Raw genomic sequence first — 17,183 nt, 5'->3', positions numbered from 1 at the left:
TGAGCGGCCTCCTTTATCCTGGCGCCCCCTTCCTCCTGGGGGCGGGGAGACAAAATGTCGCAAAAGGAAACCTCGCTAGTGCGCAGGCGAGTTCTCTCACCCTGGTTTCTGCTTATTGCTGTGGACTGTAACCACCATTTATAACTCGGTTTCTTTGAAAAGCCCAGTTAGGGGCTCCGGTACGGTCCACAGCTGACATCGCTTGGGCGGGAAATAGGCCGAGGCATCTACTCTTTGGAGACCTCTGCTCCTCGCCCCCAATGCCCCATTGATAACCAGAGACACGGGTCTCCTGCTCTGTTCCCTCCTAGACCTCGTCCCTTGCAGCGCCATCAGCTGCCAGGACCCAGATCCGCAGCAAGGGCACCTGGAGTTCTCCCGGTCCCGGGCAGAGCCTCCGCGAACCCTGGAACGCTATTTCCTGCTGCTCCTCTTGCCCTCCTCCTGTTGCTCCTCCTCTCCTCCTGGCGCTCTGGCCCCCGCGGGTCACCGACTTCCTCCGGCCTCCGCCCCTAGCCGCTACCGCCCCCGGGCAGCCGTCTCCATGGTGCACACTGGACGCGGGAAGCCACCCGGCAGCGGTGGAGGGAGGCAGGGAGCCGGCGCGTGAGTGAGTGCGGGGCGCGGGCCAGGTGCCAGCAGCGCGCGGGGTGAGGGCGAGGCTGCTCCGGCACTCCGAACCGTGATTAGGTGCTCCAGGCACGCTGGGACCCGGGCTTGGTTTGCGCCTCCCCCGCCCCAGGGACACAGGCCTCCCCACCCAGACATCCCCAGGGTAGGGATTTCCGGCAATGGTGGGTAGTGGAAATTCTTTCCGGGATCTTTTGAAACTGTTGTATGCATCAGGGGTTTTGAAGAAGGCAGCAAAAGGCAGCCCCTCCAGGCCTCCCATGTAGTCGCCCGGCCAGACGCTGCTGGAGCTGGGTGGTCAGGGAACTCAGAACTGTTCTCCAGACAGCAAAACCCTCAGGCCCCTACTCTCACCCGCTCACCCCCCATCCCCACTTTTCATTTCCAGGAGAATCACAACCAGACAAGATGAGAAAATCTAGCATCCATGGGGTATCCACTTCTGAAAACTCCAATAAATATTCATTAACATACCAGCCAATCACCTAGGTAATTGCTAACCTGGGCCACACACTTATAGAAATGACAGAAATACTCATACTAAAATAGAAAGTGAAAAACTCAAGATTTAAGAGGGTCTAAGTAGAATATTTATCGAATATATGTGTATATACCCAGAAGAGGCTCATGAGAAATACTTGATATTGTGAACAGTAGTACTGTATAGTGGGGTTCTCGTGGTAAGTATACTGGAGTGGTTTGCCATTCCCTCCCCTAATTACAAGCTTGAATCAAGATTGCCTAGAGAAGTAAAAACAACCTCAGGTATGAGATGAAACCACTCTAATAGCAGAAGAGAAACTAAAGAGCCTTTTGATGAGGGTGAAAGAGTAGAGTGAAAAAATCAGCTTAAATTTTGATATTAAAAAAACTAAGATCATGGCACCCAGTCTCATCACTTCATGGCAAATAGAAGGGGAAAAGGTGGAAGCAGTGACAGATTTCCTCCTCTTAGGCTTTGAAATCACTGCAGATGGTGACCACAGCCATGAAATTAGAAGATGATTGCTTCTTGGCAGGAAAGCTATGACAAACCTAGACAGTGGGTTAAAAAGCAGACATTACTTTGCCGACAAAATTCAAACAGTCAAGGCTAGTCATGTACAGATGTGAGTTGGACCATAAAGAAGGCTGAATGCCGAAGAATTGATGCTTTCAAACTGTGGTGCTGGAGAAGACTTTTGAGAGTCCTGTGCACATCAAGCAGATCAAACCAGTCAATCGTAAAGGAAATCAATTCTGAATACTTATTGGAAATACTGATGCTGAAGCTGAAGCTCCAATACTTTGGCCACCTGATGCAAAGAGTGGACTCATTTAGAAAAGACCCTGATGCTGAGAAAGATTGAAGACCGAAGGAGAAGAGTGTGACAGAGGATGAGACGGTTGGATGGCATCATCAATTAAATGGACATGAACTTGGGCAAACTTCTGGAAATGGTAAGGGCTAGGCAAGCCTGGCATGCTGCAGTCCATGGGATCACAAAGAGTCAGACATGACTTGGCGACTGAACAAACAATATTGGATAGTACCATCTTAGTCAGCTTGAAGTGAAGTCATTCAGTTGTGTCTGACTCTTTGAGATCCATGGACTGCAGCCTGCCAGGCTCCTCTGTCTATGGGATTTTCCAGGCAATAGTACTGGAGTGGATTGCCATTTCCATAATAGAATACCAATGACAACAGAAATCTGTTTTTCACAGTTCTACAGGCTGGGAAATCCAAGATGAAAATACTAATAAGATAGATTTCATTTTGAAGCCTGTTCTCTTGGTTTGTAAAGGAAAGAAAGTGTTAGTCGCTCAACTGTGTCTGACTCTTTGTGACTCCATGGTCACGGGGCTCCTCTGTCCATGGAATTCTCCAGGTAAGAATACTGGAGTGAATAGCCATTCCCTTCTCCAGGGGATCTTCCCAACTGAGGGACTGAACCCAGGTCTTCTGCACTGCAGGCAGATTCTTAACCATCTGAGCCACCAGGGCAGCCCCCCTTGGTTTGTAGGTGATGGCCGATTCAACAGCTTGGGGGTAGATGGGTTGGAGATGAGCTCTGGTGTCTTCTTCTTAATCCCTTCTTTAGGGCCCCACCCTCATGACCTTATCTAACCGTAATAACCTTCCAAAGGACCCATATCACCACACTGGGGATTCACCATTTGAATTTGAGGGGGAGGGGAGGTGAAAACATTCAATTCATAACAGTTTCTAACAAATGGTACAAGTGGTTACAAATTGGGGCTGTGGATCTAGATTGTCTAAATGTGAATCCCAACTACACCATTTACCAGTGTCTGCCCTTAGGCAAATCACATAAACTCAGTGTGCCTCAGGTTCCCTCCTTAGCATCTGCTGTGTGTCAGGTTCTGTTCTCAGCATTTGTCATGTACTAACTCATTATTCCTCATAACACTTCTTTGTCACCATCATCTCCATCTTACTGATGAAAAAAATCTTTACAATTGTTATCTCATATAATCCTCACAAATGTCAAAGAGTTAATATTCCCACCATGTTTACAGATGAAGAAAATGAGGTTCAAGGAAGAGAAGTTGATTACCCACGATCACCCTGCGAGTAATGGACAGAAACAGGATTAAAACCTGTTCCGGTGACCTGGGCCACCCCCTCCCCACCCACACAGTCTCCCATGGTGCTATGCAGTGTTTGCCAATTGCCTGATGATAGGCTTCCCTGGTGGCTCAGAGGTTAAAGCGTCTGCCTCTAATATGGGAGACCTGGGTTCGATCCCTGGGTTGGGAAGATTCCCCTGGAGAAGGAAATGGCAACCCACTCCAGTATTCTTGCTTGGAGAATCCCATGGACAGAGGAGCCTGGTGGGCTACAGTCCACAGGGTTGCAAAGAGTCTGACACAACTGAGCGACTTCACACACAATGCTGTCACACACAAACAGCACTCGAGATGCTTTCCAAAAATGGTCTTAGCGTGGATGGACCTAGAGACTGTCATCCAGAGTGAAGTAGGTCAGAAAGAGAAAAACAAATACCACGTATTTATGTGTGGGGAATTCGAAAAAAATTGTTATAAACCTTATTTAGAAAGCAGAAGTAGGAAAACAAATGTGTAGATACCAAGGGGGAAAGGGAGGTGGGAGGAACTGGGAGATTGGGATTGACATATATACACTGCGTGCATGCTAAGTCACTTCAGTCGTGTCTGACTCTTGGAACCCCATGGACTATACCCTGCCAGGTTCCTCTGTCCATGGGATTCTCCAGGCAAGAATACTGGAATGGGTAGCCATGTCCTCCTCCAGGGGAATTTCCTAACCCAGGGATCAAACCTAAGTCTCCTGCGGCTCTTGCATTGCAGGCAGATACTTTACTGCTGAATCACTGGCTGGAACCTGGTGGTCCGGAGTCGACTGATAAGAAAGTAAAGGAGAGAGAAAGAAGCCTCTTGATGAAAGTGAAAGAGGAGAGTGAAAAAGTTGGCTTAAAGCTCAACATTCAGAAAACGAAGATCATGGCATCCAGTCCCATCACTTCATGGGAAATAGATGGGGAAACAGTGTCAGACTTTATTTTTTGGGGCTCCAAAATCACTGCAGATGGTGACTGAAGCCATGAAATTAAAAGATGCTTACTCCTTGGAAGGAAAGCTATGATCAACCTAGATAGCATACTCAAAAGCAGAGACATTACTTTACCGACTAAGGTCCGTCTAGTCAAGGCTATGGTTTTTCCAGTAGTCATGTATGGATGTGAGAGTTGGACTGTGAAGAAGGCTGAGCACCGAAGAATTGATGCTTTTGAAATGTGGTGTTGGAGAAGACTCTTGAGAGTCCCTTGGACTGCAAGGAGATCCAACCAGTCCATTGTGAAGGAGATCAGCCGTGGGATTTCTTTGGAAGGAATGATGCTAAAGCTGAAACTCCAGTACTTTGGCCACCTCATGCGAAGAGTTGACTCATTGGAAAAGACTCTGATGCTGGGAGGGATTGGGGGCAGGAGGAGAAGGGGACGACAGAGGATGAGATGGCTAGATAGCATCACTGACTTGATGGACATGAATCTGAGTGAACCCCGGGAGTTGGTGATGGACAGGGAGGCCTGGCGTGCTGCGATTCATGGGGTCGCAAAGAGTCAGACACGACTGAGCGACTGAACTGATTCCTTGGTTTATGCAGAAAGCCAATAAAGCCCCTGCACGGGGCTTGCTCTGTTCACAAAGGCCTCAGGCACCTTCTCAATGGGGTGAAAGCACAGAGCACCTTCTCGAGAGGGTCTTAGAAGCCCGGGCAGGAAAGTGAACACAGAGGACCTCTGTGCTCCAAAGAAATAGCCTGAGAGAGAGAGAGAAAGAAAGCAAGACACAGGGACCAAAGCTCTGATGGAGCAAAGGTGTTTTAATCAACATGGTGTGGGCATATATACTGTAGTTATTCTCTGCAAAGATAAAGATTAAAATTGCAGACTTACAAAACATAGGCGATCCATATTAAAGAGAGAGCGAGTTGTAAATTATCACTTTTACCATATGGTTCATAAAAAGGAAGAGGATACTTATCACCGTACGGAAAAGCTAATGAAGGAAATGCCTGGATTCCTCAGCCCCCAGGAGAGGCTTGCCTCTCCTCTTAATTCCTGAATATTCAGGAATTAATAAGGAACAGAGAATTCCTGACAGATCCAAAACAGCACACAGGAAGCCTCCTGTTAAGTGCTTCCTGACAGACATATATACACTACTAGGTATAAAATAAAATAACTAACGAGAACCTACTGTATGGCACAGGGAACTCAGTGCCTGGTGGTAACCTAAATGGGATTTCCTAATCCAAAAAAGAGGGGATATATATGTATATATGTGTATATATATATAGCTGATTGAACGTGATTCACTTTGCTGTACAGTAGAAACTAACACGACTTTGTAAAGCAACTATATGCCAATAAAAATTTTTTAATGATCTTGGGAATCAGTACGCTCAGTTCTGTTTTCAGCCAGAGCAAATCCCTTCTCTCCCTTCCTGGGCCTCGTTTTTTTCCATGTAAAAGAAGAAGTTAGACCAGCCCCAAGATGAAAAGTAGGTTTTGGGTAGCTGCCAAGTCTGGTTGCTCTGCAGGAGCTGCTGGAGCAGAGCTATGAGCAGAATGCTGGAGCTACAACTGAGTGCTGGCCATGGGTCGGGTGAGTGGTAGGGTGAAGAGCCATTTTGGTTTGCCCAGTATTTTCCTGGTTTTAGCACTTTAAGTCCTGAGACAGTTGGTCATCCTAGTGATGGCTTACATGGATTAGATAAAGTCCCAACCAGAGCTATTAAGAATATGATTTTCCCTTACCCCAGTACCTGTGTCTCTACATTCTACTGGGTTTACTCTCCCTTTTTAGAATGCTTTTCACTTGTGATGGGCTAATTTCTAGCAATAGGATACTAATGCAAGTGTGACCTAAATTGAAAATGTGAACTACCCCCAGTAGTTCGTATGGCATCTAACAGATGACGCTAACTTTCCCTTGAAAATTTAAAATATCCCCAAGTGCCCTATAAGTGTGCAGTGCCTCCACGCATCTCAGTATATTTTGGGACCTGTGACTCTGAGACATGAAGCATTTCTAGAGACAAAAAGGGACGTTAAGTAATGTCAAAAGAGTACATCTCCTAGGAAAATTTATCAGTTCTAAATTTGTAAGTACCCACTCCAGTGTTCTTGCCTGGAGAATCCCAGGGACGGGGGAGCCTGGTGGGCTGCCATCTATGGGGTCGCACAGAGTCGGACACGACTGAAGCGACTTAGCAGCAGCAGCAGCAATATTAATACCATAGTGCCAAAATATATAAAACAAAAATTTGTGCTACAAATTAATAAGTGATACGGAAGGTGTGGAGAAAAGGGAACCCTCCTACACTGTTGGTGGGAATGTAAATTGGTGCAGCCACTATGGAAAACAGCATAGAGGTTCCTTAAAAAACGAAAAATTCCATATGATCCAGCAATCCCACTGACAAAAATTAGAACTGATTCTTGCAGCCAGCAGAACAAAAATAACATCAGTAATAATAATAACATCAATAATAAAAAAAATGTTTCCTCATCACTACATGCCAGGCATTATGTGGTGCTTTATAAACTCATCTCATTTAACCTTTATGACACCATCACCCATTTTACAGATTGGGAAATGGAGGCTTGAAGAGTTTATAATTTCTCTAAGGCCACACAGTAAATCAAGTAGTGGAGATAAGACTAAAATCCAAGTCTGTTACCTTCCAAAGCCCTCATTCTTAACCACTATAATTACTGCCTGGCAGGAATTATGTCTAAAAGAAAATTATGCCACTTTTAAATCAATATGAACATGGAAGTATTTAGAGCCCACTATTAATGTTAATTGTGTTCCTTTATAATTGAATTCCATGAACTTCCCCATTTTAAACAATCTAAAAGAAAGAATCCATTTCCATGAGTATAGTCCTTGCAAATTGAAATTTTCTGCTCTGATTCTCCACTCTCATTTTAGGATTAGTGGAGTACTTTATGATTTTCAGAGAAGATGTGCAGCAATATTTGCTCATTTTTAGTGAGGAAAGTGTGATCTCCTTCTTAAAAAGATATGTGTGTTGGGTTTCAGGGCAAGTTACAGTTTTCAGAATCCAAGTGGAATCTAACACTATGAAACAATGCCAAGAGAAAAGCAAGAAAAACGAAAAACTAAAGGAGCACCCCTGCCCATTGTTTCCACTCTTCAAAAGTTTCTGAAAACATACGAGAAGCGTTGTGTACAGACTCAGACGTCTGTGTGTCCAGCCATCAAAAGGGACTTGAAAGCCAGCATCAACCATGAACGGATTCTCAGGAAGGTGAGTGTATCCTCTCAGGGAACCAAGGAACATGGGTCCTCAATCTCTTCAAGCCCAGAATTGGTGGGGTCGCCCGCTCTGCGTTCCTGCCTGCATGCCATCCAGAGCCTGACTCTGGCACCAAAGTCTGCTCGGCGCTCCTCCTACCTTCCCACCCCTCCCTCCCAGTCTGCCCCATTCCCGTCCTTCATCCTGAGCAGCTCTGCCTGTTCTCACCCCGCTTCATCTCTGGAACGGCCAGCCTGCCCCTCCTCCCACTCTGTCTGGAGAGTCCAGCTCGAAAGCATCCCTTTTGTCATCATTGCAGAACCTCCCTCCCCGGCACTCCCGACCCTCCAAAATGTCTCCTTGTCTTGACATCAGATGCGTCCAAGCCATCAGGCCAGACCTGCAAATACCCACAACCCCTCCCATCTCACTTGGAGTAAGAGAGCATATCATTTGGATTTCAGGGGGAAAAAACCTGATGTCACATCTTTTCTGAGATTAAACCTACTAGTTGAATGTCAGCGGGGAGGAAGAGAGGCCAGCATAACTGGTCAGCTCAGGAAGGGGCTCCTGAGAGACCAGAAGGGGGAGCCTGGCACCCGAAGACGGACGATCCAGCTTCGCAGCTTCTCTATCACCAGCCCAGAAAGACAGTCTGTGTTTTAATAACCACACACCTACTGATTTCATAAAATGCTGAGTGTTAAGCAAGACAACAAATTAAACAAAATAATTAGATAGAGATGGGTACTTTAAATATCATTACTTAAGACTTTGACACAAATCCATTCCACCCATATTTTTCCTGAATGTTTCTGGGGTTGGGAGGGTGATTACATTGCACCCTCCACAGAGAGACCCTCCCACAGTTCCTGTCTAAATCTCTCTCTCTTTCTGAACTCCCATTCTCAGGGCAGCTGCACGCCCCCGCTATATTCCTTCAGGCGTTCACTCTCCGCTTCCCCTCTTCCAGACCTGCGCTCCTGCGCATGCTCAGTCGCTTTAGTCGCGTCCGACTCTGCTATTCCATGGACTGTAGCCCACCAGGCTCCTCTGACCATGGGATTCTCCAGGCAGGAATACTGGAATGGGTTACAATGCCCTCCTCCGGGGGATCTTCCTGACCCAGGGATCGAACCCAAGTCTCCTGTGTCTCCTGCATTGGCCTAATTCATTTTTTCCTGTTGTAGTTTTATAATTAGGCTGCACTACTTAATCATAGGGTTAATCATAAATTTTATTCAAATGTATAATCATGTCAGCAGTATTTTCCAAATATTTTTAATTACAATCACCATCAGAAATATAATTAACATTATGACCCAGTGTATAAGTACTGGAATCAGTATGACCCTAAGAGCTGTTTATGTTGGGTTGCTTTGGTTGTGTCTCCATTTTGATTTTGAACATCACTAAAATAAAAGTGTCATGAGACAGTTATTCCTTACTGCATACTCAGATCCTTATATACTCAGATAATTTCCCTTCTTTTCTGTCTCATTAAAGAAATAAAGAAAAAGCTGGTAACAACCCACTAAATTGATTTCCTGACCCAGTTATGGACAGTAACCTGCTGGAAAAATCTCTGCCTTGAGGGACTTTTCATGAAGTTTAGGCAGGAACTCCCTAAGTTTGTGTTGAACTATCCCCCCAATGCACACTTGATCCAAAGTTAATAAGTAATATCCTTCTAATGTTGTCTAATGATGATATTCTTTCTCTACATATTTGGATACATGAACCTCCGTTTATGATGCCCACCTGTAGTTTTTTTTAACATTCTAGTTTGTGCTGGTAAGACCTGATGACTCCCTGCCAGGCATCCTACCAATTTCCTTGGAACCTTTGCTCATGACTGTTCGGGATGAGTGTTACATGCTGGGGAGAGAGATCTGCATCTGGGGCTTTCAACTGAGCAACCAAGAGATAGCCAGACTTGTGAGTCATGCATTTAAAAAATAGCTCTCCATTTAACCTTAAAATTGAATGTAAGCATATTACCATGTGTTCCAGCTATAGTTTATTTGGTTGTTGACTGATATGCTCCAAAGTATTCTTTTTTTAAAGTATTTTTAGTGAAATATTTCAGACATATAAAAGTGCAAAAAATAATAGAACTGACATCTATGTACTCATCGTTGCATAATATACTTTTTAAGGAATGGATATTGAAGATATTTGCAAATACAAGAGCTAAAGTGCCATCTTTCTTCTTCTCCCCCATCTACTTCCCAGAGGTACCACTAGCCTAGAGTTGATGTGTATCAACCCCATGCATGTTTTTATGCTTTTATTACATATGCATGTATGTTTCTACTTACCTACGTGAATTGTACTTTGTGTGTGGTTTTATGACTTCCTCTTTTACTCACATTATGTTGTCAAGATTTCTCCATGTTTATTAATTTTGACTGCTATTATATAACACATAGCCTTCATTCTTGAATGATAGTTTGCTGAAAACACACTTACAGATTAAATATTATTACTTTTTATATTGAACTTCCTTTATAGTGAGTCATAATAGGACTTTACTTCTGGCAAGGGCAAATCAGGTAATTCAGGTAAATCCTTTCACTGAGGACAAAAAGATAAGCTAAAATACACAATATGGGAGATAAAGAAGCTTGATTTCTACTTCACATCATACCCCAGAATCAATTCAGATGGATTATATATTATTTAAGGCAAAACAATAAGGTTTCTAGAAGATAGTATGGGACAACACCAGAATCATGATTCTGGAGTGGAGAAAAACTCAAACAGAACATAAAAAACACTAATTTTTCCGGTTTCTAGCCTTTTTGAAAGTCCCTTATTTCTCTGAATGTTTAAACTTATAATCTGTGTCTAATAATTCCAATTATCTGAATTATTTTGGAGTCTGACATTTCTGACTCTTGCTTCTACTGGTTCGTACTTATGAGGACATTCCTTTATATGTTTTTGTGATTTCTTTTTTTTTTTTACTGTAAATTTATATTTTGTGGGGACAAAAATAGTTATGGCAATTCCTTGAGCTCTGATTTGCAGATAGCTCTCTCCAGAGAAGATTCACGGTTTTTTCTGCCACACACTCAGAGCTGTTAAATTCGTCTTTTTTTTTTTCCCCTTTGGTTTTTATTTTTTTTGGCTGTACCACATGGCATTTGGGATTAGTTTCCCAACCAAGGATTGAACTTGTGTCCCCTGCAGTGGAAATGCAGTCTTAACTACTGTACTGGCAGGGAAGTCCCGAAATTAAGTTCTTAATCTAAGGTTTCTTTGGGGCTTCCCTGGTGGCTCAGATGGAAAAGAATCTGCCTGCAATGCAGGAGACCTAGGTTCAGTCTCTGGGTTGGGAAGATCCCCTGGAGAAATGAATGACGACCTACTCCAGTATTCTAACCTGGAGAATTCCATGGATAGAGAAGCCTGGCAGGCTACAGTCCATGGGATGGAAAGAATCAGACGTTACTGAGTGACTAACACGTTCACTTTCAAGGTTTCTTTGAACCATTCTGGTGATGTTAATTCAAGTTGCAGACCTGTGCTAAGGCTAGTCTTGTGAGTTTTCAGGGGATGTATTTTTTTCCATATACTCAGTTTGAGTTGAGCCATTTTCCCTGCGATCCTTTGGGGAAGGGAAGAGTTGGGTTTATTTCTAGTTCTTTGTTACTCTAAGGACTACACTACAATCCACTTTATGTTTTGAGCCACACCTCTATTCAGGATTTCCTGTTGGACTGCTCACCTTGTCCCCTGGACTGTATGATCCATTAAAATCAAAGCTCAAATATACTACTTTAATGATGCTGTCAAAGGGAAAGCTGGCGTCAGTGCCCTGCATACCTCTCTGGGTCATTTTCTTCTCATTCATTGACCTTTGGGTGTCCGACTCTGTGCAATCCCATAGACGGCAGCCCACCAGGCTCCCCTGTCCCTGGGATTCTCCAGGCAAGAACACTGGAGTGGGTTGCCATTTCCTTCTCCAATGCATGAGAGTAAGTGAAAGTGAAGTCGCTCAGTCGTGTCCGACTCCTAACGACCCAATGGACTGCAGCCCACCAGGCTCCTCCGTCCATGGAATTTTCCAGACAAGAGTACTAGAGTGGGGTGCCATCGCCTTCTCCAATCAATCATTAGAGAAATGCAAATCAAAACCACCATGAGATACCACTCCATGTCAACTAGGATGGTTACTATTCAGAAAAGCAGAAAATAAAGTGTTGATGAGGATGCAGAGAAATTGGAACCCTTATGCACTATTGGTGGAAATGTAAAATGGTGCCACTATGGAAAATAGTATGGCGGCTCCTCCAAAAATTAAAAATAGAACTACTATGTCATCCAGCAATTCCACTTCTGAGTACGTACCCAAGGGAATTGAAAGAAGGGTCTCAAAGAGATATTGATACATTCATATTCATAGCAGCATTATTCACAATAGCCAAAGATGGAAGCAAACTGAGTATCTACCGACAGACCAATGGGTAAACAAAACATGGTATATACATACAGTGGGATATTATCCAGGAAGGAAATTCTGACACATGCTACAACATGGATGAACCTTGAAGTGAGTGAAATAAGTCAGAAACAAAAGGATAGTGTTTCACTTATATGAGGTACCTAGAGTAGTCAAATTCATAGAGCAGACAGTAGAATTGGCAGTTGCCAGGGGCTGGGGGCTGGGGACAATGGGAGCTTTTGTTGAATGGGTACAGAGTTTCAGTTTTGACAGATGGAAAACATTCAGGAGAGGAATGGTGATGGGGCTTGCACAACAGTGTGAATATACTTAAAGCCATGGAGTTGTACACTTAAAAGTTATTAAAATGGTAAATTTTATGTTTTTGACTATGCTTTTAAAATGAACTTTTAAAAAGATAGTTTAAATATATAAACAGAATTTTTATTTTTTTTTAAATTCAGAGGCTCAGTCCATTCAAATTGGAAAGAGAATGCTATTCATGCATGTTAAAAGTGACCCTTAGCAGTTCCTTAAAATGTAGCCCTCTTGGTAATCTACAGGCTTCCCTGGTGGCTCAGACAGTAAAGAATTTGCCTACAATGCAGGAGATTCTTGAGTTTGATGCCTGAGTGGGGAAGATCCCCTGGAGAAGAGAATGGCTGCCCATTCCAGTATTCTTGCCTGGAGAATCCCATGGACAGAGGAGCCTGGTGGGCTATAGTCCATGGGATCACAAAGAGTTGAACACAGCTGAGCAACTAACACTTTTACTTTTTCACTTTCTTGGTCAGCTGAAGGCTGCTGAGAAATTCTATCAGACAGCCATGGTCTTGCCCACAGCAGGGCGGGTGACCCTGCAAACCACTGGTTGAGATCTGTAGGACCTCGTCCAGAGTTTATTTTGCACAGACCAACGTTAACATCAGCAGGGATGTGCCACATGGCCTCCTCTGTTAGAAATACAGCTTGAGAAATCTGATCCAGCACTCAAACTAGACTTTCTCTCATTAAAGAAGCCTCAGGCACCAGCTCTGTAGTTAAGATCGCAAGGGCTCTTTTATTCTCAACCAAGCTGTAATTTGGAATCCTGTCTCTGACCCACATGTCATTACCTCACAAAACCCTACATGCTCCAAACCTTACCAAAGTCACTTTCAGGTTTAAATTCTGAATTGAGGGAATCCTCAGGTCGTGGTGATTCTAATTGCTAAAAAAGGCAGCTTTCATGTTTTTTAGCTTTAAATACTTTTTCCTATCAGTTTGGAATTTCACTATCATTGGGATCCTTTGTTATATCAAGAAATGACCTTGCCTTAGACTTGTGCTTATATTGTGCTACCATATATTTTCTCTCATCATAAAGCTTGATGTTTCCTGTGCAATTCTTCAATGACTCTTCATTTTCTTTTATTTTAAATATTTATTTATTTATTTATTTTGCCATGCCAAGCGGCTTGTGGGATCTTAGTCCCCCAACCAGGGATTGAAACTTTGGCAGTGAAAGCATGGAGTCCTAACCACTGAACAGCCAGGGAATTCCTAGTGAGTCTTCATTTTAAACGGAAATTATTTTGTTTTCATGCCACTTTCTCTTTGGGTAACTAGAAAGTTATCTTAGAGGCCAAAATATTGAATAATTAACATAAGTGACTTTGAAATAATTTATAAACACAGATCATATTCAACCATAGTAGTGTTTAAAAGTTAAATGAAGAATAAACTCGAATATAAAAGAACAAACGCAGATCATGTTTGTTTTCGTTGTGTCTGCACTTTTAACTTTGCATTCTCAGGCTTCGCTTCTAGAATCGAAGGGGCACACCCGCTGCCCATTTACCACCCTGGAACTCATTGACTGCAAGATGGATCCATGGTCTCTGGGGAGGCTTGGGCAGGCTTTGTGTCTCAGCAGTCTGCATGTTCTCGTCCTCGACTACTGCAAGTAAGTCTGGAATGCAGATCCTTCAAAGTTCCCCACACCTTCCCCCGACCCCGCTGGCAGCTGGGGGAGGCAAAGGCAGGGGAGGGAAATGTCCTAGTTCCTTGTGTTTAATCAAGTCATTGCTGCAAAGGACACCCTAAAACTTCCTTAGAGTTCATGTTCCTAGTAAATGTTAGGGTTCTCAAAAAAGAGTCTCTAGTCATTTGTTTATTCTTTCAACAAATATTTGTCGAAGGCTAGTTTGTACAAGGCATGGTGCTTGTTGCTAAGGAAGATATAAGTGTACTTAAGCCACTGCCACTGTCCAAGGGAGTCCTCAGTGTACAGAGGAAGGAAACATGCTCTTGATTATGTAAAGCACAAGGCGGAAAGTCTGAATATCACAGAAGTTGTTGATATACATTTTAGCAGTAGTTTGGATAAGGGAAACTGCAGTTGCATAGAGATGGTCAGTGCTCACTAGGAGAGAAGGTGAGAGGAAAGCTATGGTGCCAGACAAGAGCAGAGCAAGTCCTTCAGAGGGCTGGGCTCCGAGTGGTCAGGGGAGGTCAAGGTCAATAATACAAATAATAACAATACCTGCTAATGGTTATTACTGCATGCCAAGCACAGTACATGGATTTTCTCATTTTTTTCTCCCAACAGTAGATATGTATAAATATATACCATTACATAGGGATGTATGATGTATAATGATAGATATATACTGTTTCTAACCCTTGACTATAGGTAAGGAAAAACTCAGGGGGATTAACTGGCTTGTTCAAGGCCATTTGGTTCTTAGGGATGGAGACTAGATGTAAATTCAGGTGTCTGATTCAGAGTCCACCTTTGATCGATGATACTAGATTGCTGGGGTCTTAATTTACAATCCATAAAAGATTTCAAACTGCTTATGTGATCTGGGGTTGGTCGTGCCATCTCTCTGATCTATGAGCTGATCTCTTCCACTTCCCAAGTCTATGATTCTGTGACTCTTGCCATGGAGCCAGGTGGTGCCCTGTACTCAAAAGGCCAGTGGGCTGTGAAGTCATGCCTGAGAAGTGGTACCTCAGTGATGCAAAGACCCCATTAAAGGACTGGGATCTTACTAGAGCCCTGGTGGTGACAGAGAACAAGTCCATCAGCACAAGCTGGGGAAAGTCAGTATTCCGTGGAGATTCTCCACGTTTCTGAAATGCTGGGAGGAGCCTTGTGCTGTCAATTCAGTCACGTCTGACTCTGTGCAAACCTACAGACTGTAGCCTGCCAAGGCTTCTCTGTCTGTGGGATTCTCCAGGCAAGAATACTGAAGTGGGCTACCATGCTCTCCTCCAGGGGAACATCCTGACCCAGGGATCAAACCTGTATCTCTTATGTCTTCTGCATTGTAGGCAGATTCTTTACCACTGAGCCACCAGGAGCCTTAGGGTCTCCTAATTCAGGGCAGCAGAAGGACAGGGTCCTCGGGACACCATGCAGTGATTCAGGAGCAGCCACAGAATTCCCAAAATGGACCAAGGAGAACCAACCCCACTGCTAGGAGACCCTCTAGACTCCAGTTGCTGTGCTGGACCCAGAGACCTGCACTGTGGGGAAGAAAGAAGGAACTCCCATCTTTAAGAAACAGCTTGTTTTAATTGTCAGTGGAAATACTGCTGCTGCTAAGACACCTAGAGCTGTCAGGGCTGGGTAGCTGGGAGTCTGCACTGAGACCTCAACATGGACAGATTGCAGGTCACTGCCCTCTGAGGACTGGAGCTCCGTCCTCAGCGTCTTCCCTGATAGACTATGAAGTCCAACAGGCAGGATGCCCCTCTTTCTCATACACAGCGCATCCCCTCAGCCACTGTGGTCCTCAATAATTATTTGTTGAATACATTTATAAATTTTCAAGTTATTTCTGTCAGTACTGTTCACTTCATTTTTTAAAATTTTTATTTATTTTTATTTTTGGCTGTGCTAGGTCTTCATTTCTTTTGTGAGGGCTTTCTCTAGTTGGGGAGAGCAAGGGCTACTCTTCATTGATGGGCTGGGGCTTCTCATCCCGGTGGCTGCAGAGCATGGGCTCTGGGCTTGTGGGCTTCACTAGCTGTTCTGTGGCATGTGGGATCTTTTTGGACCAGGGATTGAACTCGTGTCCCCTGCATTGGCAGGTGGATTCTTATCCACTGTGCCACCAGGGAGTATGTATGAGTTTAGTCGTTCAGTCATGTCTGACTCTGTGACCCCATGGACTGTAGCCTGCCAGGCTCCTCTGTCCATGGGATACTCCAGGCAAAAATACTGGAGTGGGTTGCCATACTCTCCACCAGAGGATCTTCCCAGCCCAGGGATCCAACCCAGGTCTCCCATGTTGCAGGCAGATTCTTAACCATCTGAGCCGCCTGGCAAGCCCTGTTCCACCAGGCAAGTTCTCACTTTATTTTAAAGTTCAAGCCTTGACTTTGCAAATTCCCCAAATGTGTTGCTGGGCCTCAGTTTCTTGACCTAATCCCTACCTACCCCCAGAGGCTGTTGCTGGCATGAATGAGATGATGGGTGTGATTTCACTTTGAAACGCTAGAGATTGTGCAGATTAAGGCAAGAGGACCTCAGGGCCAAGGAAGGCTGAGAGGTTGAACTTTCCTGAACCTGCTGTGGACATGGCTTAAGAGGATTCTCCTTATAGAGTCCTGGTACCACTGAGTCTTCCCAGACTGCCAACTGGGCCACCTCTCTCATCTTCAGGATTCACAACTTGCTCTCCATCTGCACCCTTAAATGGGTACTTCAAATGGTCCTCTGCTCTCTTTGCCCAGGAGGCAGACTCTGGGTCCCCTTTCCTCCACTTGCAGGCTGCCCCCCTCAATCATCCCAGCCCGCCCCCACAGCCAGCCCTAGCCCAGGAAGCCTAAACTGAGGACCAGCAAAAGTGCTGCTCACTGCCTTGGAAGTACTTAACATTAATAATCCAATGGGTGACATACATTTTAAAGTTCCTATCATTTCTTTTTAGATTTACACATGAAGAAATTGAGAGTATTCTCTCAGGCCTGGAGAACAACCAAAGGCTTCAAAGCCTCAGTCTGCGCTACTGTAGTCTGGGGCCACAGAATGGATCGAGGCTGGGCTCCATCGTATGCCACAGTGCCATTCGGTGAGAGGGTCCCCTGCTCCCTGCCACCCCTGCCCAGTCACATCTTGCCACTGTTGCGTCTTGAGTTATATAAACACTTACTTACAGAGCCTGCTAACCCATGAGGTCTTAGATTTTTTATTATGTTTTTCATCATGTTTTTCTCCTCTAGTTATTTTGTTTTTCTTTTCTTAATTATAATAGAAAGATCCTTTCTATCCTTTCTTATGTTTGAGAATCAAGGGTG

At 44.2% G+C, this 17,183-nt stretch overlaps 1 protein-coding gene across 4 annotated transcripts in view; it reads left to right on the top strand.

Annotated features, from left to right (window-relative positions):
- Positions 1–530: 530 nt before the first annotated feature.
- Positions 531–17,183, top strand: part of LOC101108102 (uncharacterized) — a 60,548-nt gene continuing 43,895 nt past the window's right edge. The window contains exons 1-5 of one of the 4 annotated variants that reach the window (XM_060395066.1): positions 531–606; positions 7,228–7,456; positions 9,230–9,382; positions 13,691–13,839; positions 16,817–16,957. In XM_060395066.1, coding sequence (XP_060251049.1) covers positions 7,277–7,456; positions 9,230–9,382; positions 13,691–13,839; positions 16,817–16,957 — 623 coding nt within the window. In that variant the 5' untranslated portion in view covers positions 531–606; positions 7,228–7,276. Of the gene's footprint in view, positions 1,120–7,227; positions 7,457–9,229; positions 9,383–13,690; positions 13,840–16,816; positions 16,958–17,183 lie in introns of all 4 variants that reach the window. The other 3 variants (XM_015092633.4, XM_027959765.3, XM_027959791.3) reach the window with 3 other exon arrangements.

The sequence above is a fragment of the Ovis aries genome, chromosome 1 (assembly GCF_016772045.2).
Source record: "Ovis aries strain OAR_USU_Benz2616 breed Rambouillet chromosome 1, ARS-UI_Ramb_v3.0, whole genome shotgun sequence".
In the NCBI taxonomy this organism is placed as follows: Eukaryota; Metazoa; Chordata; class Mammalia; order Artiodactyla; family Bovidae; genus Ovis; species Ovis aries.
Note: the sequence above shows the minus strand (reverse complement) of the source record. Positions and strands in the feature narration are given on the sequence as shown.